Raw genomic sequence first — 23801 nt, forward strand, 5'->3', positions numbered from 1 at the left:
AGTGGGATAACGTATGTAAGGGCTTCCTAGCGTGTGCACACAGCGGCGCACACGGTTAGCGGGACTGTCAGTGAACAGTGTGGTCACACCGTTTCTGCTTCTGCACCGCCACCTGCACCACCTCCACCTGCACCTGCACCACCTGCACCTGCACCACCTCCACCCGCACCTGCACCACCTCCACCCGCACCTGCACCCCCTCCACCTGCACCTGCACCACCTCCACCTGCACCTGCACCACCTCCACCCGCACCTGCACCGCCACCTCCACCTGCACCTGCACCACCTGCACCTGCACCACCTCCACCTGCACTACCTCCACCCGCACCTGCACCACCTGCACCACCACCTCCACCCGCACCCGCACCACCGCACCTGCACCACCTCCACCCGCACCACCTCCACCCGCACCTGCACCACCTGCACCACCACCTCCACCTGCACCTGCACCTGCACCACCACCTCCACCCGCACCCGCACCACCTGCACCTGCACCACCTCCACCCGCACCACCTCCACCGGCACCTGCACCACCTGCACCACCACCTGTACCACTTCCACCTGCACCTGCACCACCTGCACCTGCACCACCTGCACCTGCACCACCTGCACCACCTGCTCCTGCACCACCTGCACCTCCACCTGCACCACCTCCACCTGCACCACCACCTCCACCTGCACCACCTGCACCTGCACCCCCTCCACCCGCACCTGCACCACCTGCACCACCACCTCCACCCGCACCCGCACCACCTGCACCTGCACCCCCTCCACCCGCACCTGCACCACCTGCACCACCACCTCCACCCGCACCCGCACCACCTGCACCTGCACCACCTCCACCCGCACCTGCACCACCTGCACCACCACCACCACCTGCACCTGCACCCCCTCCACCCGCACCTGCACCACCTGCACCACCACCTCCACCCGCACCCGCACCACCTGCACCTGCACCACCTCCACCCGCACCCGCACCACCTGCACCTGCACCCCCTCCACCCGCACCTGCACCACCTGCACCCCCTCCACCCGCACCTGCACCACCTGCACCACCACCTCCACCCGCACCCGCACCACCTGCACCTGCACCACCTCCACCCGCACCACCTCCACCCGCACCTGCACCACCTGCACCACCACCTCCACCTGCACCTGCACCTGCACCACCACCTCCACCCGCACCCGCACCACCTGCACCACCTCCACCCGCACCACCTCCACCGGCACCTGCACCACCTGCACCACCACCTGTACCACTTCCACCTGCACCTGCACCACCTGCACCTGCACCACCTGCACCACCTGCTCCTGCACCACCTGCACCTCCACTTGCACCACCTCCACCTGCACCACCACCTCCACCTGCACCACCACCTGCACCCCCTCCACCCGCACCTGCACCACCTGCACCTGCACCACCTCCACCTGCACCACCTCCACCTGCACCTGCACCACCTGCACCTGCACCACCTCCACCCGCACCTGCACCACCTCCACCTGCACCACCTCCACCTGCACCACCTCCACCCGCACCTGCACCACCACCTCCACCCGCACCACCTCCACCCACACCTGCACCACCTCCACCCGCACCTGCACCACCACCACCCGCACCTGCACCACCACCACCCGCACCTGCACCAAGAATCAATACAGTTCTCACCTCATTTTAATATTTTTTCTTAATTGTCTCCAACAGAATCTTTCCCCTTGAAATCTGTAAAGCATCGTGTCTTTGCGACTATTTGTACCGCTGATAGGTCACCTTCAGAAATTCTGATTTCCTGATTTAGACCAGTCGTCACCAACCGGGGGTGCGCGGGCCACTGTTGGTCCGTGAGGTCCGAAAGGTTGGCGACCGCTGGTTTAGACCATATCTCCCAACTGCACATAAGCCTTTGAGGGGAGGAGCTATTTTTTATAGCACTGAGCATTTCCCAAACTCAGTGCACATGACGAAGAGGGCGCGCGGTATGTCTGCAATTAGGGTGACGATGCAGTAGAGGGTGTCACACTGGGACCGACAGGGAAGCTGGCCAGCTGCACGGCTTCATCCCCCCACAGCACTTCCCTGTGTTTTATGTAAACGTGGAGCAGGACACTGGGACGGTGTTTGTGCAGGACAGCAAAAGCCTAAAATTATTTTCTGCTTTCGTTAAAATGTTTTCTTTCACGCCTGACAAATGAATTACAGAGTCTAATCCGAAGTTTTCTGCCTTTAACAGGATGGCAACTTCTCTAGCAGGACTGTACTTGAGAAACCTCCAAATATGATGGTGGTGGGACAGTCAGCGTTTGCAGACTTCGGTAAGGTTGTTTCCGTCTTTCACTCTCACCCCCACACTCCGCCCCGGTCGGATCAGCTCCCTGGGTCAGCAGACAGCTGCCTTCAGAACCAGGCAGCGTTGTGCGTGCGATGTGGGCAGACCTTCATGCAGCGGAGCAGTTTACAGCGTGTGTTTAATATCAGAGCGAGCCCAGGTGCCTGTCTGTAGGGAAGGTTCTTGTACGTCCAGGTTACGGAACCAAAATAGCAGAAGGAGTTCGCCTGCCTCTGGCGACGTGAACACCAGAGCGTTGTATCTGCAGCCAGTGGCAGGGAAGGGCACACCTGTTACGAATTCCTGCAGGGGCCTGTGGTCTCCACCTTGCATAGGTTCTGTACCGCAAGCCAAGCTGATGTTGGCTGGACACCCCCATTGGCTGGGGGCACCCAAGCACAGATGCTCTCTCCTGCGCCCTCGGGGCTGAGCTGGAAGGACGGGGGTGGGTGGGAGGGGTCTGGATTCCTCCTGAGAGGTGGCAGCTCTCCCTTCCTCCTGCCAATAACACCTCAGCCTGACACTCGGTGCAGGCGGCATGCCACCCCGCCCAGAGGCCTGTCTCCCCATTACCAACCGAGGGTGACGGTGACGGGCACCTCCCAAGGCTGGCTGAGGGGAGCACAGGGCATTGCTGTCTTCCCATTGGCCTTGCCTGGTTCTATCCGATGGCTGAACGGGCGCGTCCCTGCCACAGCGACAGTCCCTGTCGCAGCCGGAGGTCCGATCGTGTCGGTGGAAACGTGGCCCTGGACCTCCGTGGCGGCCCGTGAAGCACAGTGCAGCACACCGTGGTCTTGAGCACATGCCTGGCGCCTAGTGCCGTCTCTGCTGCAGCAGCCACGGATGGATGCGTGAGGCTGCGTCAGTCACAGGCCCTCCGCACCCCCAGGGCGATGTCTGTGGGCCAGTCACTTCTCAGGCCTCCAGACCTCCCTGACCCCTGGCTCAGTGGATAGAGCGTCGACCTGCAGACTAAAGGGTCTCGGTTCAGTTCCAGTCAAGGGCATGTACCCGGGTTGTAGGCTCCATTCCGGTCCCTGGTCGGGCGCATGTGCCCGACACATCGATGTTTCTCTGTCTCTCCCCCCTTCCACTCTCTCTAAAAACCAATGGAAAAATATCCTCGGGTGGGGATTAACAACAAAAACCGCACTAACTATAAACATAGACATTTATATGGTGGCACTTTTTAAATGTGCAAACTATAGGATACAGTCAATGAAGAAACAATATTTCTCCCCTATTTTTAATAACTTTAGGTAGCATATGAATAAACATATTCTAGCTTGCGTATGAATTAACGTATCAGTAAACTTTAGATAAATATCCCACAACTTCTACTTAAAAGTCCTGTCCATCTGGTGTGGCTCAGTGATTGAGCGTCGACCTATGAACCAGGTCACGGTTCAATTCCTGGTCAGGGCACGTGCCTGGGTTGTAGGCTCAATCCCCAGTGGGGGGTGTGCAGGAGGCAGCCAATCGATGATTCTCATCGTTGATGTTTTTGTCTCTCCTTCTCCCTTCCTCTCTGAAATCAACAACAATATTAAAAAAAAAAAGTCCTTGTATTCTTAGTTGGTTTTAGAAAAAAACAAGGCTGCTAATGAGTCCAAAAAAGCAGATGGCATTGAGTAAGTCTGAGTATTAATATATACAGAATATGCGTTTTCCTATACGTTAAATAAGCCTATGAATATTAATATGTACAAATTATGGATTTTCCTGTGCATTTGAGAAGCCTGTGAACTGCATCCTGCCCTCATCTGCCGCCCTCCCACTTCCTTTGAACCAAGTCACGGGAATGACTGACAGGCAGGAAGTCAGCATGACTCCAGACATTCACCATTCATTTGGTGTAAAAAAAAGAAAGGAAAGAACGGAAAGCGCATGCTTGAATGAATGCTGAGCTCACAGGAGGAGTCCGTTCCAGAAAGGAGTCTAGGAACCGAAGCTTTCCACAGCTGTGGTGGAGTTTTTAGCTCCGAGCATAAAATCCTAAAAGGTCCTTTTAAATCTTTTAAATGGGGCCGTTCTGGTGCGTCCGCAGCGAGGTGGGCGCTGCTCTCTCAGGAGGCCGGCACCCACACTGTCCCTTCACCGGTGCTCCCTGCCCTGCCCTGCCCATCACAGTCCAGCTGCTTTGTTCTGTGTTAACCTCCCAGGAAGGGTGTGTCACCACAGACGCTAAGCACGAGGAGCCTAAGGAGTTAGCCCAGGAAATTCAATGAAAGCTTTCATTGTCCTTTAAGTGAGAGGGGCCGCTGAGGTCCTCCCACTGCCAGGTTCGCCCGCTCCGCCCAACACGCCTTCCTTCCTCCTGGATGCGTATGGAGACTCGAGGGGCTCATCTGTCTCAATACCCAGCCCCGCCAGGGAGGACATTTCTTCCCGGTAGCCCTCGCACAGCCTCGGGTGCAGGCCTGTGTCGGCGCAGGAACGGAAACATTAGGCCGTGGCGATGAGTCGGTGATGAGAGCAACGCCGAGGCAGGCCCAGCCCTAGGAGCCAGGGGGCTCCTCCCTGGTGCATTAAAATCTTTCCCCCCCCCCAAGCTCCGGGACAGTAGATGGGGGAGCCCTGAGGGCCGCCCCCAGGGTCCTCAGTCACCCCCTCTCCAGAGGTCTTTGCAGACGTGCACTGCTTGAAAATGCAGCAGCTGGAAATGACATCTTTTTCCTTCACTTGCTCTTTTATTGATGAAAATGTATTGCTTTCTGGAGGTCGGGGCTGCGAGCTTTGTGACCGTTGTGGTCCCTGCTGTATAGGCGACACCTAAACGTGCATGTAACACAACCCATGTGTAAACACGTGTAAATATGCCTGATCATGGGTTACTGCTGACACGCTTCCTTTCTCCCGGGGCAGCAGGGATGAGGATGTAAATAAGTCAAAAGCCCCATTTTTTTAAATGGGCGATTTTAACATTAGACCCTGAAATGGGGCCTTGTTTCCCACTTTGGGTAAATATTTAGCCCAGAAAGGTGAGCAGTTAAAACAGGGAGCCAGTTCCACCAGCTTGCCCAGTGTGCCCGGGGAACGGGCAGGAGCGTGCCTGCCCCGGGAGCACGCGTGTGGGGGCTGCTGGTGGACTCGGCGCTTCTTTCGCAGATGGAGACGGGCACATGGACCACTTGCTCCCGGGCTGTGAGGATCGCGGCTGCCAGAGAAGCGCCATCTACCTGGCGAGGTCCGGGACAGAGCAGGTACATCACTTCGCTAACGTCGATGGGGTCCCGCCTTGAAAAGCAGGCTCGGAGGTCAGGAAAGATCACCTGAAGAATAGAGCAGAGAGGAACCGAATGATCGACGTCCTCACTTAGTGAAATGCGTTTCCATCTAGTCTTGATTGGTTTATTGAGGGGGAAAGTGCTGTTGTAATCATTGTGGGTAAAGAAAACCTGTTCTTGATCCTGTAATTAAATGATCTGTTAGCATTTTATATGCGGGGGGGGAAGGTACACGCACCATAACTCTAACCAGGGCTAATGAAGAGCATCGTATCCACTTTCAGGCTAATCGGGTTTCTGTCTGCGATATCGAGATCTATGTCATCTCCCGCCGATTCCTCCCTTAGCCTGTAGGTGGACAATTTAGGATCCGATAGTCACGGCCAAGGATAACGCGGAAACAATAGGTCATGACATTGAAAATTTCTCCATGTGGACAGCGCCTGGCGGGAAAGCAGTAATAGGGTAGAACTAATCCCTTTTCCTTTCTCTTGGAGGTAAAGAGGATGGAATAACACATTGACTTTTAGCCCTTACAAGTACAAACATCGCCTTTTATACTAAGACCCTAACGAGAACAAGTCTCCACAGACAGCGGGTGCGGTGATTGCCCAAGGGAAGGGGCGGGGAGAAGACGGGATAAATGGTGATGGAAGGAAGCTTGGAACACGAAACACAATACACAGGTGATGTATTGTGGAGCTGTAGGTCTGAAACCTGTGTAATTCTATAACCATTGTCATCCCAGTAAATGTAATAGCATTCTAAACACACTTAGCTGTTACAATCCTGAGTGTTATTATCTTGAAGTCTCTCAAAGTTTGAATCACTGAAAACATGAGGTCACTCACACCTCACGTCGGTTCGTAGGTGTCAGTAAGCCTGGTGGTTGGGGCCGTCTTCAGGTGGCAGACCCCGCAAGCTCATCCGCACAGTCAGCCTCTGGGAGATGCATGTCCCAGGGCTGTGGTGACTGTTAGGGTGTCGCGTCAATGAAGAAGCGTTCTGCTTTTCAGGCCCTAATGCGTTTACCTTCACAGGAATGCATTCTCATTAATAAGCTGTCAGCCTCCAGAAATCGGTGATCAGTTGGCACTTTATGAAGTTTCCCACCTTCCCAAACAAAACCAATCTTTTTCAGTCCAGTGAAACATGAGAACACTTTGATGCTATTTAATACTTTTTTACTTTATGAGATTGAAAAAGCGGTTAAAGATAGACAGGTTTTTTTTAAGCGCCTTGTTTTCTGTAACCGTGTCTTTAAGTGTCTTTCTTCTCCACGGCAAGTTATGCTTTCTTCAGAAGCCTGGAGGGTGTCCGGGTACCCGTGAAAGGAGTCCTTTTCCAGGAGCCGTTTTCACTTTAGCTCACCTGCTCCTAAGAGAAACCCTGCAGGGGTGCTCGCTGCCTGCCCGTCCGGCCAGCTGCGCCTGCTCTGTCGCGGTGTCTCCAGCTACCAGCCGGTGTCCCCGCCCTGAGCTCACTCTGGGCGCATCTGTGCTTCTAACAGCGTCTTCCCGCTCTTCCCATTCATAGTGTGCATTAGGCTGCACAAAGGGAAAATGGGGGCATTCGGAAAAGAAAGGGATTTATTTCCAAAAGCTTATTTTAAAATCAACCTATTCTCTCTGTTCTGTTCATTATTAATTTAGAAATGAAGAACTTTCTGACTTTGGAGCTTCCGGCTCTTTTGGTGATAAAGCTCATTTCCAGGGCAGGCCGGGCTCATCGGGCTGGTGGGTGGGTGCTGGGGTGATGGCCAAGCTCACGGTCACGTATCAGGCCCAGCAGGGAACGAGGTCGTCCAGAAAGAACTTGGTCATGTTCTAACTCCCCCCTAACCGGTCCTCCTGAAAGGACATCAGCTACATATTGCAGTTTGCTCTAATTTTTAACAATATTTATTTGAGGTTATAGTTCCAGTCAACACAGGTTTTAAAATGGGCAATTCAGCTATGTCATTAGTCATGTCATTTTAATCCTAAGATTCTGGAATTCTGTGAAAAACCTTCTGAGGCTGTATGTGCCTGTTCAGTGAAAGATGACTAGTGATAAATTTTAAAGAGAACTTTCTCCCAGAGTATCAGTTCATCAGAGTAAATTATGATACCCCACCCTCTTGTAGAGAGAAAGAACTTAAATAAGATGATGTTTCCCTTGAGGACTTTAACGGATTCCTTGTTTTGCGAATGGTGAATTTTTTTTCTAAACTGACTGTAAAACAGTCTGATCTCTCTCTCCTATTCATAGTGGGTTCCAGTCTTGCAGGATTTCAGCAACAAGGGCACGCTCTGGGGCTTTGTGCCGTTTGTGCAAGAACAGCACCCGATGGAAATTCCGATTCCAATCACCCTTCGCATTGGCGACTACAACATGGACGGCTACCCGGACGCCCTGGCCATACTGAAGAACACCTCTGGCAGGTACGGGAAGTGAGTCACGTGAGACGTGTAAATATCATCATGTGACGCTTTGTAACTAAGTAGCACCCCAGTGTGGTACCGGCCCTTACATAACAAGACCAGCTTGGATCCTTTCTTTACGTAGTCCATGAACTTCCTCCAGCTGCTTAGAACACCCCTTCCGCCCACCCGGCCTGGCTCAGTGGTTAAGCACCAACCTATGAACCAGGAGGTCACAGTTCCATTCCCAGTCAGGGCACATGCCCGGGTTGCAGGCTCCATCCCCAGTATGGGGTGTACAGAAGGCAACCAATCAGTGGTTCTCTCTCATCATTGATGTTTCTCTCTCTCTCCCTCTCCCTTCCTCTCTCTGAAATAAATAAAAGTATATTTTTTTAAAAGAAAGAGAATAAAAGAACACTAGTTCTTTTTCACAGATTTATTTTCTGTAGAACAAAGGTGGACATCTAATAGAAAGTGAAAAACTTATTTTTTATTCAGTGAAGTCCAGAACCGACAGCTTCCCAGGTGAGTTTTACCAAACATTCCAAGAAGAATTCATCCCTATCCTGTTCTAAGTAATTTAAAAATTGAAGAGGAGGGGAAGTTTTCAAACTCATTCTATAAGACCAACATTATCCTAATACCAAAACCAGAGAAAGACATTCCCAAAAGAAAATTACAGGCCAATTTCTTATATGAACATAGATGGGAAAATCCTCCAAACAAATTCAGCAATACAGGATGTGAGGGCGATCTGGCTGCGACATCTGTCACCCCATTGATCGCCAGGGTTGATTCGGCTGATCTGGCTGGCTAGGCGGGTGTCCCCCTCCTCCCTCACCGATCCATGTGCGTCCCTCCCAAATTCAGCAATACATAAAAAAATCATAACCATGATCAACTGAAATTTATTCCAGGGATGCAAGGATGGTTTACTATCCACCAGTCAAGCAGCATAATACATCACATAAACTGAATGAAGGATAAAAGTCATATGATCATCTCAGTACATGCAGGAAAACCACTTGACAGAATTCAACATCCATGTATTATAAAACCTCTCAGTGAAGTGGGCAGAGAAGGGACATACCTAAACACAGTGAAGGCCAGAACCCACAGCTAACGTAGTGATGAAAAGCTGGAAGTTTTTTCTAAGGTCAGGAACAAGACATGGATGCCCGCGCTCACCTCTCTTATTCAGCATAGTATCGGAAGTCCTACCACAATAACCACCAGAAAAAGATTTACCGCCACCATTTTCGTTTAGGCCCACACGTGGTGTCCTTTGACATTCAAAACCAGCAGTTGAGGAAGCGTAAGGGAGAGACCTGGGATTCTCACCTTCCGAGAAAATACATGTGTTACTCATTCTAAGTCCTTTCAGGAGGGGGGCGACCAGCGTCCCCCTCACAGAGCAGAACGGCAGGCTGACACGCTCAGGTTCCTGTGGGAAACGTGGCGCGTGGTTTGTGAGCAGGAAACTGTTACTGTGACAATGCCGTGGCCATAGGCCTTGGAAACTACCTCCCTCCCTCGCGAGTAAGTGAAGGTCCGAACCAAGTAGACCCCAGTGACATCACTTCATGTGCCACGGCGCCCACGGAGTGAGGAGGGGCCTGGGGCCCGGGCTCGCCTCCTGGCGCGTGGCGGCCGGGGGGGTGGAATTCTGGGAGAGCGGTGTCAGTCTCTGAACCGTGTTCCTGCGCTTACTGCCCCGAGTGCCCTAACATGGGAGTCGCGGCTTATTAGTGACATTTGCTGTAAATTTCCATGATCACGGCTAGGCCATGACGCGGCAGTTTCAAGCCATCATTATTTCAAGAACTGAGACTTCTCTCACCTCCCAGGCAGGGTAGAAGGACTTCGCATGATGAGCGTGAGTCTTAAATTGGGGCCACTCAAGGCCAAGAAAGACCTGACAAGGAGAAAGTTTTCAGCTTCATAGAAGCTCTAATTAATGATTTTCATCTGCTTTTTCTCTGTTAGTTAATTATCTAAATGTTTTGTCCTCTGCTTAAGAAAGGGTTTAATAGGTGATTGTGTATACATTCCTGGTTTAATGCGTTTTCATTGATGGGATAATGCCCTTTCCTTAAGGTACGTAATTATCTTAACTCAGCATGTTGTCAAACTTTCCCCAAGAAGATAGAATTGAACTTTAAATGTGGTTAGTTCTTGTGCCTGTGTATGTAGCCACCGGTGGACCTGCCCCTGGACTCCCCATCGCACCCAAACCCCGTCTCAGCTGGTGCCTCACGCCCAGCCACTCGGAGGGAAATGGGCAGCCGCCCCTCATCCCCACCCCTGTCCCTCCTCCCTTCCTCTTCCCCGTCCCGTCGCCGCGGCACAGCTCCCTAACCGCACGGTGCCTCCTGCGAGCGGACGATCGGGGTGCCCGTCGTGATGTCTCACCCTTCACGTCTGAGTAGCCTGTCTGTGTCCGCGTCCTAAATGCCCGTCCTCCCTTGCAGCAGCCAGCAGGCCTTCTTGCTGGAGAACGTGCCCTGTAACAACGCCAGCTGCGAGGGGGCGCACCGCATGTTCCGCGTGTACTGGGAGCTGTCGGACCTGAGTCAGATCAGGGAGGCCCAGGTCGCCACCTTCTTCGACATCTACGAAGACGTAAGTCCACGCTGGTGGGGTCTGATCGCTCCCCGCTCTCTCACTCGCCCTGTCTGACCAGGAACTAGATGAGGCCCTGAAAGCAAATGCGTTCGTTCAGGAAAGCCCCTCCGAGGCTGGAGGAGGGGGACACACTTCCGACACCACTGGCCGAGCAGCGCAGGGAAACGTGAAAACACCCCTGCTGTGCGTGTTTGCCCCCCGAGGGAAGCTCTGAGATGGGCAGGGGTGTGTGCACCGCAGACGGAGCGCCGCCCGCAGGTACCAGCCCCTGCACCTGCCCAGGGCGGGAGTGGCTCGGGCTCCTCACTGTGTGAGCTACGGGCGCACCTGTGCCCGGTGCTGTGCGTCGGCCTTCAGCTGCGGTGAGCGTGGGAAAGGCACGCAGGGCCTGGCTCCCTCCTCCCGTGAAAGCCAGGTCCCCGCTCAGGAGAGTCGTGTGTCCGATACAAATGCGTTCAGCTCCAGCGCTGATGCAGGCAGCCTGTGAGTGCCCTCATCATTTCAGAGTGAGAGGCCCCCAGGCAGGGCGGGCGCGTCTCTCCTGACCCCCCTTTGCTCTTGTTGTTTGTTCTTACAAGCGGCTGGTTCTCAGTCATGGATTATCCAGGCCCTTGTTCTGTGTCTGCCACCAAACCTCCTGTTATTTCACCTTTATTAGCAGTTTGCAAGCATAGAAGTAACTGGCGAAAAGGTCCCAGGGAATGGCCTACAAATCAATTTTCAATTCCTCTACAGAAAAGACCTCCCAAATGAAATTTAAATGAATGAAATTTAAAATTGTTTTTGACTCTGGGAAATAAATTTGCTATGAAAGAATCAAATAATTAATATCCTTACTATGAAAAGGGCTTATATAAACTGAAAGAAGTCACCAAAACTCCCTCTCGAGAAAAAGAACATCATCAGTTTACAGGAGAAACCCAGGCGGCTAACGGGGGAAGCTGGTCACTGGTCAGCCTCGTGAGGGAGCGGCGGGGACGCTGAAGGGCGCACCTTTTCCTCCAAGAGGATGAGCGGAGCTTCCCCTCCGCAGGGAAAGGGAACGGGAGCGGCGGCCGGGCAGGTGTGGCCATGCTGTGGACGTCCCTGTCCCGGGCCTTCACATCAGCCTGGAAGGAAGTCTAGCAAAGCGCTGTAATCCCTGGGGATCTAAATTAGCAATGTTTTTCATTTGTGTTTTCCTACTCGGGGCTTAGATCTTGTTAATGGCATTTGTACAGTGGGGCCTTGACTTACGAGTGTCCTGACTAACGAGTTTTTTGAGATACCAGCTGTCTCTCAGCCGATTTTTTGCGTTGAGTTGATAGAGTAATTTGAGTTAACGAGCTCCTTAACGAGCTCAGTCTCAGAACGAATTAAACTCGTAAGTCAAGGCCCCACTGTACTTGGAACATGGGGTTGAGTACGGTGCACATTTAGGTGAGAAATGTGCCCTGTGTGTCCAGCACTTCCCAGCCGCTCGGGTTGGCTCTCACCGCTCCCGTCTGTTCACCCAGGGCATCCTGGACATCGTGGTGCTCAGTAAAGGGCACACGAGGAGCGACTTGGCCATCCACGCGCTAAAGAACAACTTCGAGGCAGATGCCTACTTTGTGAAAGTCATCGGTGAGTGTTCGGTTTGTGCTCTATTATTTGTATTCACACGAATTCCTACCATGACTCCCGTTCCCAACCCAATCACTTCAGAGGCTCTCCGTCACCTTCCTGTTGGGGATGCCTTCTCGCTCCATCCCCCGGTGTACTCACTCACTCAGTGCCCCCGGTTCCTGTTCCCGCCCCCGCAGCCGTCCCTCGCTGACCCCGGCCACACACAAACACTGCCCTCGCGCTGTCAGCGTCTGCCTGTGTCTGTTCCCTTCGAGTGATTGTAAATGTTACTGCTGTTTGGTCTGGTTTCCGCATGGGTGTGTTTTTTAGGTTCCAGGGGACTTTCTCCATAGACGGTCATGTCGTTTGTAGAGGCCAGTCCCATTCTTTCTCTCAGGGCTATGGCTTTCCCCTGCTCTTGCTCTCGCCAGAATGCCCGTCCCTGTGTGGACATGGTGAGAGCGGACGTCCTTGCCTGTTTCTGATCAGGGGAAGCCGCCCGTCTCCCCACTGAGCATGATGAGCCGTGGGCCCTGTAGGCGCTCTGTGTGTGGGAAGTCGCCCGTTTCCGGTTTGCTGGGAGTTTTACCATGATCTGGTGTTAGAAGGGAACTGCCTCTGTTATTGCTGTCATTACAGTTGACACCAAGACAGCCAACAGTCTATTTGTTAATGAAGTGACATGTATTTCATATGAATATTACAGTTTTGAAATGGTCCTAATTAGCTGGACATAGAAAAGCCACAGAAATATGAGTGAGTATTAGGAGATTTGAGAAATGAAAATGACAGAGCATGTAATTTTGCTTTCTGAGAATTTTCTAGCAAATGCCCTCTCATTTGAATGAGCGAGGATGACTCCCGGCTCCATTACCCATGAGGCCACAGGAAGCTAGCATGAGTCTACACTTATTGTCCATGTGACTGTTCCCTCAGCCATTTCAAAGGGGTATTATTTGGCTATTTTAGAACTAAAAATTTTTTGTTTGTTTCTTTTGGGTGTTTTTGTTTTAATCCTCACCCGAGGATATTTTTTCAATTAGCTTTTAGGGAGAGTCGAAGAGAGAGGGAAAGACAGAGAGAAACATCTCTGTGAGAGCAACACATTGATTGGTTGCCTCCTGCACGTGACCAGGGCCCGGGCCGGGGAGGAGCCCGCAACCAAGGTACTTGCCCTTGACAGGAATCGAACCCAGGGACCCTTTGGTCTGCAGGCCGATGCGCTATCCACTGAGCCAAACTGGCTAGGGCTAAAATAAATTTTTTAAACATGCTGTATATTTGGTATGCTTATCTTGGGTGGAGAGGATCTGTGGTGGGAAAGGGGGACATCTGTAATACTTTTAGCAATAAAGATAAATTTAAAAATAATAACAAATAAAAAAACTGAGTCCTAGTCCAGTTAGGGCGGGGTTCTCCCTGAAGCAGACCAGAAACAGGGCCACAGTGGCCGGCAGCGTGGACACACGTGGCCACTCAGAGAAGGCCACCTCCTTACAGAAGGAGCAGCCGGACAGCCACGCGCTGGCACGGGAACACAGGCCTGCGGTTCCCTGTGGGCCCCGGAGCAGGAAGTGGCCGTGGACGTGGTCGGCCACGTGCTGCTGACAGTTGAAGCTATGCGGCGTGTCCGTGGGCTTCCTTATACTGTTCTAGGGCGTGTGCTTGAAAAGTCGCGTGCAAAGAGTGTAAAACCTAAGAGTCTCCTGAGGCTGTGGCCCGTGACTTCCTACCCACGTCGGAGGGTACCCAGGCCGGGCCACCGCCCGAGGCTCCGGGGCTGCGGGTCCTGGGAAGCGCTCGCAGTCCCGGGCACAGAAAGTATTACAGAAAGTGTTACATGTTAAATATTAGTGACGCTCAAGCACTGGGCTCATTCCTTCCTGAACCGTGTAAAAACCAAGGAAGGCACATTCGGGAACATATGTGCAACATGTATCGACGACATACTGAAGGCTTATCATTTCTGGCCCCGTTGCTCCATATGAAACTTCACGTTTGACAGAGGAAGTTTTGTAAAAACAAAAAGAGATACAGGATACAAGCCCGTTTTTAGCTTGCTCTGTACAGAACACGAGAGCCCATCATGTGACTGAGTAAAATTCTCAGGTTGCTAAACACGACACAGCATCCCCTGTACAGCAAACAGCGGTCCCGCGGGCCTTCCTCTCCCGCCTCCCCTGAAGCAGGGGAACGCGTCTTCCAGGCCAGTCGGTGTCCAGTGGCTACGTGGCCGTTCAGAGCTCCGTGTGCTTTGTGCCTGGAGTGGCGTCCGGGCCCAGCTCCGGCTCCCCTCTGACTAAGGGGCGGGGCCACTGCACTTACCTCGCAGTCTTCCTGGGAGGCCTAAGGACGAGCATCAATGACAAATCCGTGTGCAGAGTCCGCCACTCACCAAAATATCAATGAAAGAAGTTTGCAAAAATGATGCTTAGTAATCTCTCCGGAGGTAGTTCCACTGTCCCTGCCAAAAGCCTTAAGATAAAACCCAGAAGTAAGTACCGTGGATGCATGTACCCCTGGTCACCGCCATTCCACTGTCCATGAACGTGGCTCCTCGGGCACCTCCTTGGGTGGAATTGTGCAGCATCGGTCCTCTGGGGTCTGGCTTATTTCTCTCAGCACGACGTCCTCAGGCCTCCCGTGGGTGGCCCAGGACAGGATTCTTCCCTGTGCAGGCGGAGCGCTGTCCCTGGCGTGTTTGGAGGCCTCTGTGGAGGGCGTGTTGGGTGCTTCCGCTCTTGGACTGAGTAGCACGCACTCGCTGGTTTGGTGCGAGTTGTCCTCGCTGCTAACGAAGCCGCTCACCTTCTCATGAACTTGTCCGTCTCTTCTTTGGAGAAATGCCTGTTCAAATCTTTTGCTCATTTTTAAATTGTCTTTTCATATTATTTGGGCCACTGCCAAATGTAATTTTCATGTTCTCCGTTCTAGTCTAACTTCATTTTCCTCCAAGTGGCCCATTATCCAGTACCGTGTACTGGATAATCCATCTTTTCCTGCCGTCCCGAGTATTTACCAAGCAGCGACGTTGGCACAGGCCCCGCGGTTGTGAGGAAATGACGCAGAGCCTACCTGCTGGTCAGGAACACAGACTGTGAGCGGATCATTACTGTTCAGCAGAATGGTGCTTTCAGCGAAGGCTTGTGAAACTCACTTTGGGACAAACGGAGAAGAAATACTAATGCCTGCCTAGAGCTGAGGGAAGATGAACAAAAAAACAAACAGAAAAACCCTTGAGAAGAAACCAGTGAGAACCAGTCACTGTCCCGGGATAAGAACCTTAACCATTGAACACTGTGTTGCAAGTAGAAGACATTTACTTCACTCTTCCCTGAAGTTGTACTTCATGTAAACATGAAGTTACATTCACGCCTTCAGTGTGTGAGCAGCTCTCTTCTCTCACGATGAAATAACCACACTCGTGTCTTAGTGCCTTTGTACTCCCATTAGAACAATTGTCATTTTATAGTCACAGAACAGAAGTAAATTGAAGAACCCATTTTCCTATGGATCTGTTTGAACTGGCACATTCGTAACTATTATCGAGATAATTCCTGCGTGCTGAGCGGAACTGTCAGCTCTCTAACTCGTCACACACAGGATGTTTACGTAATAGCATGTGTCTGCTTTGTTACACGGCGTCACCGCACCTGCAGCAGCAGTAGCACAGCTGTGTCTCATACTCAGGTGGCTCCTAGAAAGACTGTTCACATATTCTCGCCTTGTCTTTTTGGGTGATTATAGAATAAATGTGTCTTTATTTTTGTATATTTGTTGTACATTAGACTCATCAATTATTTTATAGTTATGTTTTCTATAACAGCTATCAAACGTGCCCAAAATCTGTGACCAGAAACTTTGACTATATAAATGGGAAAAGTCTAGTTTGAGACATAAAGAACTAAATGTTCTATTTGTTTTTCTCAGCAGGCATTTTAATTGGTTTGCGTTTGGCACTTTTGTCAGATTCCAAGTCATCCTTGAAATGGAGCTAACCAGTTGGAAAATAAAACCCACAGTAGCTATAGCTGGATGTAACCAGAATTATCGCACCTATATATTAGCATTCTGATTGCTTCACATAGGCTTTTGAAACACTGGTATAAAGTGAACAACAAAAATTTAATTTACTCAGATCTAAAGAAATGAATTGGTTTCTGCGTGTGATTATCAGCCAAAAGAGCGTATTAATAGATTTTAGGTGAAACAGTAAGAGTTTTCTTTAAATATAAGCTTACATTTTATCAGTAACTAGAGGCCCGGTGCACGAGATTCGTGCACTGGGGGTGGGGGGCAGTTGTCCCTCGGCCTGGCCTGCGCCCTCTCACAGTCCGGGGCTTTCGCAGTTCGGGACCCCTCACTCCTTACTCTCCACCTTCAGCGGAGGCAGGAGAGGCTCCCACCACCGCTGCTGTGCTCGCCAGCTGTGAGCCCAGCTTCTGGCTGAGCCTACTGACCACCAGGGGGCAGCTCCTGCGTCGAGCGTCTGCCCCCTGGTGGTCAGTGCGCGAAATAGCGACCGGTCGTTCTGCCATTCAGTCAATTTGCATTATTATGCTTTTACTATATAGGATAATAAAGAGCCTTTTCTTTGTTTCTCCACAGTTCTTAGTGGCCTCTGTTCTAATGACTGTCCTCGTAAGATAACAGTAAGTAAACTCTCAGTTGTAAATATTTCTGAGAAATTCTTTGCATGAAAATAGATGCACACAAAATAGTTGTCATAGGTTACAGTCACATCGGCACTCTGGAGATTGTTTTTAACAAACAGTCCCGCCTGGTAGGGCTGTTCACACAGAGCAAGCTCCAGACGGGAATGCAGCCATGCTGAGGGCGGGGCTTCTCAGGGGCTGCCCGCCTTCAGTAGTGACCGTTCTCCGGGGAGAACTGCTCAGGACGCTGACCCGTATATGAGAGACAATGTCAGCTCCTAGACGTCCAACAAGATGACCTGCTGCTGCCCCAGGCTCAACTCCTTTTTTATTGCAGCCCTTTGGCGTGAACCAGCCTGGCCCTTACATCATGTATACAACCGTGGACGCAAACGGATATCCGAAAAATGGTTCGGGTAAGACCGGCACCAGTTCACAACGCACAGGACACCTGCAGTCAGTCTCCTGGCAAAGTCCGCTGGTGACAACAGCCAGCAGGCTTTCACGCCCTTCATAAACCTTCCCCTTCATATCACACTTAGTCTTTCTGTGGGCGCTCATCAGCAGATCACAGAAGCTCCTCATGACAAATATATCAGTTCCTCAGATTTCCCGATTGTGATGAAGCCAAGTGGTTACACGATTCTTCAGTTGAAGTAGCAGAGATTGAGAGAAATTACTGGAGTTACCTTGATCAAATTGTGAAGTGGTAAATTAGTTAACAAAGCGCCTCTCAGAAGAAATAAAAATTAGGAATCCAGTCTACAACCTAAAGCAATCCTAGTTTTTTCCTAGTGGAATAGAAGCTAGAATATTACATAGAGCTAGTTTTGATATATGATCATAAAGAAAAACTCTAGCTCTACTTTTAAAGCAACAATAAAGGGAAATGCAATTCAGACAAAAAAGAAGTAAGACTAAGCGAAGGGTGTGAGCTCTTGACAGACGCTCACACCCTTCAGGTCGCAGTAAATGCAACTGTGATTGTTCCGATTCTCTAAGTAAGAACAGGGCCGTAACCTCTCAGTGCCTCTCTGAGGCGCCAGGGGCCGCGCCGTGAAGAAGCATCAGCGGAGCTGCTTTTATTCCCCATTTTTATGGACCCGGAATACGGGAGAGCTCACTGTATGGCCCTTGTTGTTGTATCTGGCGGCCTCAGCAGTGCACCCCAGTGAGCCTCCTGTTTAGCTAACTGTACACGCTTAAACTCCCAGCCGTGCTCCTGCCTCCGCGCAGAAACATCCCATAATACAAAAACTTTCCAATTTCAAGGAGAAATTGACAAACACTTATAATCAAACACTTTAATAGACGATGTTGGTCAAGGAAACGTAAATGAGGATATCGACAGCTTGAACAAATTACTTCTTTACATTGTAATTCAGATGCTTGTTAAACCAGAACATCCAGGACTCGCTGGTGTTACCTTTCTTTAGCTTGAGCAAACATTATTCAGGCTTATTTTTGTGTCAAAAAACATAAATCGGTAACAAAACGGAAAGAGAATGCCCTCTGGAATATCCATGACATGATTTCACTCTGAAAAAAAATGAGTTTTTGCAAGAATTGTCCCCTTACCTTAATCTCACATCAACTAAAGATCTGACAGGATGAGCCACGTCAACGGGCGGGGTGGCGGGGGGGGGGGGGGGGGGGGCGGGACGTGGCTTAACTAGCGATGGTGATTTTTTCTCACTGGAAGGAAAGAGGGAGGGACGGAGGGACAATGCAGATACCTCTAAGAGGCAGCTGACCCCTCCCTTTGGTATAAGGACAGAAATCGGATGACTGAGTGAATGAACGCCTTACATCACACGGAGAGTGTGAGACTGAGAAAATGTGCAGCTCATTCAGCTGCTCAGCAGTTAGAGATCCCGTCTGCACAGATGCAGTGAGTCAGACATAGTCTGAAAAATCAAAGAAAATCAGAAACTGCAGGGCCAGACTTGTTAGAACAAAAGATTTTGCCTCATGAGGTTCTATTCATATTTTTAACAGTTTATCATTTTAATATTTGACGAGCATTGTTTCCAAAGGTGTCCTTTTCTTTTTTTTTTAATAAACGTAGCTGGACAACTCAGCCAGTCGGCACATCTAGCCCTCCAGCTGCCCTACAATGTGCTTGGCTTAGGTCGAAGTGCGAATTTCCTCGACCATCTTTATGTCGGGATTCCCCGTCCATCTGGAGAGAAGGTGAGTACAAATACGTTTTGTTTACAATTAGCCTATATTCTAATATTCACTGTCCAAACGTCTGAATTCAGAATCTTGAATTAAATTGAATTGCAATGATTCACATCAAGAGCTAAGAGAATTGCTGGTAGTGGCCTGGCTGGAGCACGTCCTAAGGGGAAGCTAGAGTTCCTGCCTCCTCGCCATGAGCCTCGTGACCCCTGGCCCTCGCCTGCTTTCCTCGCCATCTCACTCACCGATCTCGCCAGTACGCAGCACTGGGAACGGTGCCGGCTGCGCATAAATAATACTGTTTGTTGAATGAACGCACCCGGAGGCGGAAATGCGACCCTTCCCTGAAAGACCACACACATTGTGCCTCAGGGAGCCCTGCCTGGGCGCCGCATGTGATGCAGCTTCCAGTGCCCAGGGCTCCCCGTGCCCAGGGCTCCATGAAGCCAGAGAGCGCTTGTCCGCTCCTTTTTCGAGAGGAGAGAGTGTAAGTGGACCAGATGCTGAGTCCTCCCTCCTTCTTGCAGTCGGTGAGGAAGCAGGAGTGGACCGCCATCATCCCCAACTCGCAGCTGATCGTCATTCCTTACCCGCACAACATGCCTCGGAGGTAAGGCCGCCTGCGCTCCCTCCCTGCTGTGCTCCCCCCCGGAGGGCCCCCCCCCCCCCCGCACTGCACTCCCCCCCCCCCGCCACACACACACACACACACACACAAAAGCCCCGGCGCTCCCATGTGACAAATTAAACCTTATCCGAAAACCAGCAGGTAACAATGAGGAGTTAGACACGTTCCACCTAAATAAATCGGGCCTCAGTTTACGAGCTGTAAATTCTAACATGTCAGGCTGCTGGGTTTTTAATAAACAGCGATCTTTTTCATAAAAGCGTTCGCGGGGGTACATCCACAGTAGTCAGGTGACGTGCCGGGAGCAGCCAACCTCAACTCGTTCCTGTTTTCTCCTGAGCTTCCGGAAAACTGTCACAGCTTTCCTCTACAGTCTCCACATTCCTCATGGTTCTCTTGTTCTTTCTGAAGAAATGTTCTTTCCAGATTTATGTACATAATAAAAGCCAAATTGATTTTACTTTGAGGTGTATTTTGAGATTTACTCACTAGAGACTAACTTATGGATCAATAAATTTTAATTAGCCCCAAATAAATCAGTCGCTACTTGCCATTCATAGAACCATCTTACCTTTATTAAACTTCTAAAATGAAAATATATCCATTAGCTCTTTTTGGGGAGAAGAAAAGTGATTTGTGTAGCACCCCCTGCATAGACCTGCCTCAGGCTCCCGGGCTGTGCAGGGGCTGGCTGTGGGCTGTGTCACAAGAAAGACCTGCGTCTGTTTACGCTAAAGTCTGCCTATGCCACTGACGCAGAGCGACTCGGGTGATTCTGTAAGGAGGCTCCTGTCCGCGTGGGCGTCAGCCCTCCCCCGCGACGCAGGGACGACCCAAGCTCCCCACAAGCCGTCTCTCTGCACCAGCTGGTCACGTGGTTGTCTTAGTTGGTCGTAGTACCTCTGTGAGCAGAGGCCAAAAAAGGATGATATGGAATCTTACCGAAATCCTGTGGCTACATGGCGTAGAGTTCAAGGTGTCGAATTAACAAGACAAGCAGGATGTGAAAGCAGCACCTAACATTGTCCCAAGTACCCTTGTCAAATGCACCTCAGAGCAGTGTCCACAGGAGCAAGGAGACATGTCACAGCGGCCCGACGCCAGGCCGCCGAGTAAAAGCTGACCCCTCAGGGCCAGCATGGTCAGTCCTGCCTGAACGCAGTGGCTTCTGCGTGTTGGTAACACATGGACAGATGGGGGAATGACGTGAATGAATGAGGGGATTCACTCATAAGCTGTCCTGCTTTTTGGTCTCGGTAGAATTGTATCTTTAAGTTAAGAACTGTATCTTATTCTGACTCTTTCGTTGCATCGGCAGCTGGAGCGCCAAGCTGTACCTCACGCCGAGCAACATCGTCCTGCTGACGGCCATCGCGCTCATCGGCGTCTGCGTCTTCATCCTGGCCATCATCGGCATCCTGCACTGGCAGGAGAAGGTCCGTGCGCGCCAACGAAACGCTCGCTTTGGTTAAGTAATAGGCTGCTCTGCTCTCAAACACCGGGTCTTAGGCCTGTGACATGAGTAAGGTTTTCTGATTTGTCCATTTCTGTCCATGATGCCTTGTTGTTGTTCATCCTCGCCCGAGGACATCTTCCCCAGTGGCTTTTAGAGAGAGTGGCAGGGACGGAGGGAAAGACAGAGAGAAACATCCATGTGGGAGAAGCGTATCGATTGGTTGCCTCCCGCACATGCCCCAACTGTGTCCAGGGATCGAACCTGCAGCCCAGGTACGTGCCCTTGACCAGGAATCGAACCCTCGACCCTTCGGTGCGTGGGCCAACGTTCTAACCACTGGGCATGCTGGCCAGAGCCATAATGTCACCTTATTGAGACTTGCTTTATCCCCTTAAGGGACTATGTCTCGGCAGGTCATACAGATTACAGGAGACGATCTACTTTAAAATGTTGATGTTGTGCAATAGTGGTAGAGTGATCGCCCCAAGTCACCAGGTACATGGAAAAATTTAATTGAAAACAATTTCCTAACGGCCTGAAGAAATGGTCATCATTTTTGATGAGTGTCCATGATTTCCTGGGAGAGCCTTGGACGGCCTTCTGCGGGGATGACCCCTCTCCTCTCTCTCCGTCTCCTTCTCTCTCCCTCCCTCCCTGAGAAGAATCGAGCCCACAGGCTCACAGCGGGCCCAGCTCTCGGGCGAGGAGCTGAAGTGGCCCATCTGCCTTCTGTCAGGTATTCTCTGCACTGAACTGACTTTGGCGCTTCAGTGTAACACCCTGAATAATTAAAACCAAAACTCCACATATGCAGGTTTTCACACAGCGCCCATGAGGGGACCAGGCGGCAACCACAGTTTGTGGCGGTTTAGATGCAAATTGAAAAGGCTCATTCCTACTCGTACATGAATATAAGTACGTAACTAGCAGGTCACAAAGTGCTTTCCCGAAAAGGGCTCCTGGCTCCTTGCCTGCCTCCCGCCCGTCCACCCACGCTGGCTGCTCCTTCCTTCTCCCTAACCACTCACCCACCCGAGCTCCCTGCTTTCCACACGTGCCCCCCAGCCTCAGCTACAGTCCTCTCCCTCTCAGGACATGGGCAGCATTTTTCACTTTTAAACATATATATATGTTTCTGTTAACTTCAGAAAGGGAGGGAAAGAGAAGCATTGACGATGGGAGAGAATCATCCATCGGCTGCCTCCCGTGCACCCCCCACTGGGGACCGAGCCCACAAACTGGGCATGTGCCCTTGACTGGAATTGAACCCTGACCTCCTGGTTCATATGTCGATCCTTCAACCGCCAGGCACATATTTCACTTTTTATTCTGAAATACTGTGCAGTATGTTAGGCTTTTTTCTTTCTAGGCTTTAAGTTCCTTGAGAGCAAAATACAAAAATGAGGGTCTTTTTAATCCCTCGAAGTACCAAGCACAGTACTTTGTTGGGAACAGAGTCAATTAATAGCTGCTAAATCAATAGGGTAGCCCCAAAATAATGAATGTACTTTAATATGACTTAGATTCGCTGACTAACATCAGGCAGGGGCAGGAGTGAGAAATGTGATCGCTGTTCCGTCCATACAGAACCTCATGTTTACTTCGACTTTCACATAAATGCTACGCGATCAAAAGGAAGCGTTTAGGGAACAGCTCCTGTTGGCTGCTAGAGTCCGTGTGGCTCAGTATGTAGAAAATCACTGCTGCAAGCTTCAAACCTGGGCACAGACTGTTCCAGAAGCACCTGTGTCCGTCCACTGCTGAGGCTTTTCTAAATGAACCTCTTTATCCCAGAGCTGAGGCGTCTGCTGCCACTTCCTGCGTTTATAACCGGGTCTGCGTCTCTTTCAGAAAGCGGACGACAGGGAGAAGCGGCAGGAAGCCCACCGATTTCACTTCGACGCCATGTGACCTGCCCGGCGCTCGCTGGATTCACGGAAACACCGGGTTTGGCTGAGACAAGAAAGGGGGGTGAACATTATTTATAAGTGACGCGTCCTTTGTGATTTGGGGACCGCCGGAGCTCTGGCAGCGGGCGGGTCTGGGGTTGTGCCGAGCAGTCTATTCCTCTGTGGGCGGTGCATGCGCTGTGTCCGTGTTTATAATCCTCGTAGAATGATGGTGACGGGAAAGCCTGTAAATAAACTATTTAAATGAGCAGGGGTTTATGTTCCGCTTGACTTGGTCTCGTTTCTCACCCCAACGATACCCTGGTGAGCGTCTCTCAGGTGAAGCTACCCACCTGCCCACTGTCTGGCAGGTCGGGGCCTCACTAATGGCAAACAGCACGGGGCTGGGAATCCGGCTCTGGAATCCGCTGGGACAGGCTGCCTTAGCCCCGGTCCCAGCCTCGCAGGCGGTGGGAACGTGGCCGATGCCTAGCCCCAGAGCCGTCTCCTTGGTCATCAGTGGGGTGGGCGCTGGTCAGCGGGGCCCCCGGGAGCGTCTGATGGGACGGGGGCATCTGCCGGGAGCTCAGCGCCCAGCACAGCGTGAGCGGTCAGGGTCATTGCTACGTTGGGTACTTCCTTAGACATCCACACTGACATCAAAATGCACAGACGCCCAGAATCTTATTTCCGGCATCAGGAATCCATGCGGAAAAGCTAAGTTCCCGGTGGCTGCCATCTTAGAGGGTGTGTGTGCTCATATTAATACAGATATGGCGGTGCCCTCCACCAACGGACGGCCCTGAAACTTCACCCCT

The 23801-nt window shown here is 51.3% G+C and overlaps 1 protein-coding gene across 2 annotated transcripts in view; it reads left to right on the forward strand.

Moving 5' to 3' along the window:
* The window catches only part of ITFG1 (integrin alpha FG-GAP repeat containing 1), a 48329-nt gene extending 25077 nt beyond the window's left edge, over nucleotides 1–23252 (forward strand). Inside the window, exons 8-18 of one of the 2 annotated variants that reach the window (XM_070399101.1) lie at nucleotides 2229–2310; nucleotides 5436–5530; nucleotides 7805–7977; nucleotides 10431–10581; nucleotides 12081–12189; nucleotides 16780–16823; nucleotides 17164–17242; nucleotides 18895–19019; nucleotides 19538–19620; nucleotides 20957–21074; nucleotides 22946–23252. In XM_070399101.1, the coding sequence (XP_070255202.1) occupies nucleotides 2229–2310; nucleotides 5436–5530; nucleotides 7805–7977; nucleotides 10431–10581; nucleotides 12081–12189; nucleotides 16780–16823; nucleotides 17164–17242; nucleotides 18895–19019; nucleotides 19538–19620; nucleotides 20957–21074; nucleotides 22946–23005 (1119 nt within the window). In that variant the 3' untranslated portion in view covers nucleotides 23006–23252. Of the gene's footprint in view, nucleotides 1–2228; nucleotides 2311–5435; nucleotides 5531–7804; nucleotides 7978–10430; nucleotides 10582–12080; nucleotides 12190–16779; nucleotides 16824–17163; nucleotides 17243–18894; nucleotides 19020–19537; nucleotides 19621–19898; nucleotides 20066–20956; nucleotides 21075–22945 lie in introns of those variants that run through there. The other variant, XM_070399102.1, reaches the window with a different exon arrangement.
* The last annotated feature ends 549 nt before the right edge of the window (nucleotides 23253–23801 follow it).

The sequence above is a fragment of the Myotis yumanensis genome, unplaced genomic scaffold (genome assembly GCF_028538775.1).
Source record: "Myotis yumanensis isolate MYYU_CA2020_CCGP unplaced genomic scaffold, mMyoYum1.0.hap1 SCAF_18, whole genome shotgun sequence".
NCBI lineage: Eukaryota > Metazoa > Chordata > Mammalia > Chiroptera > Vespertilionidae > Myotis > Myotis yumanensis.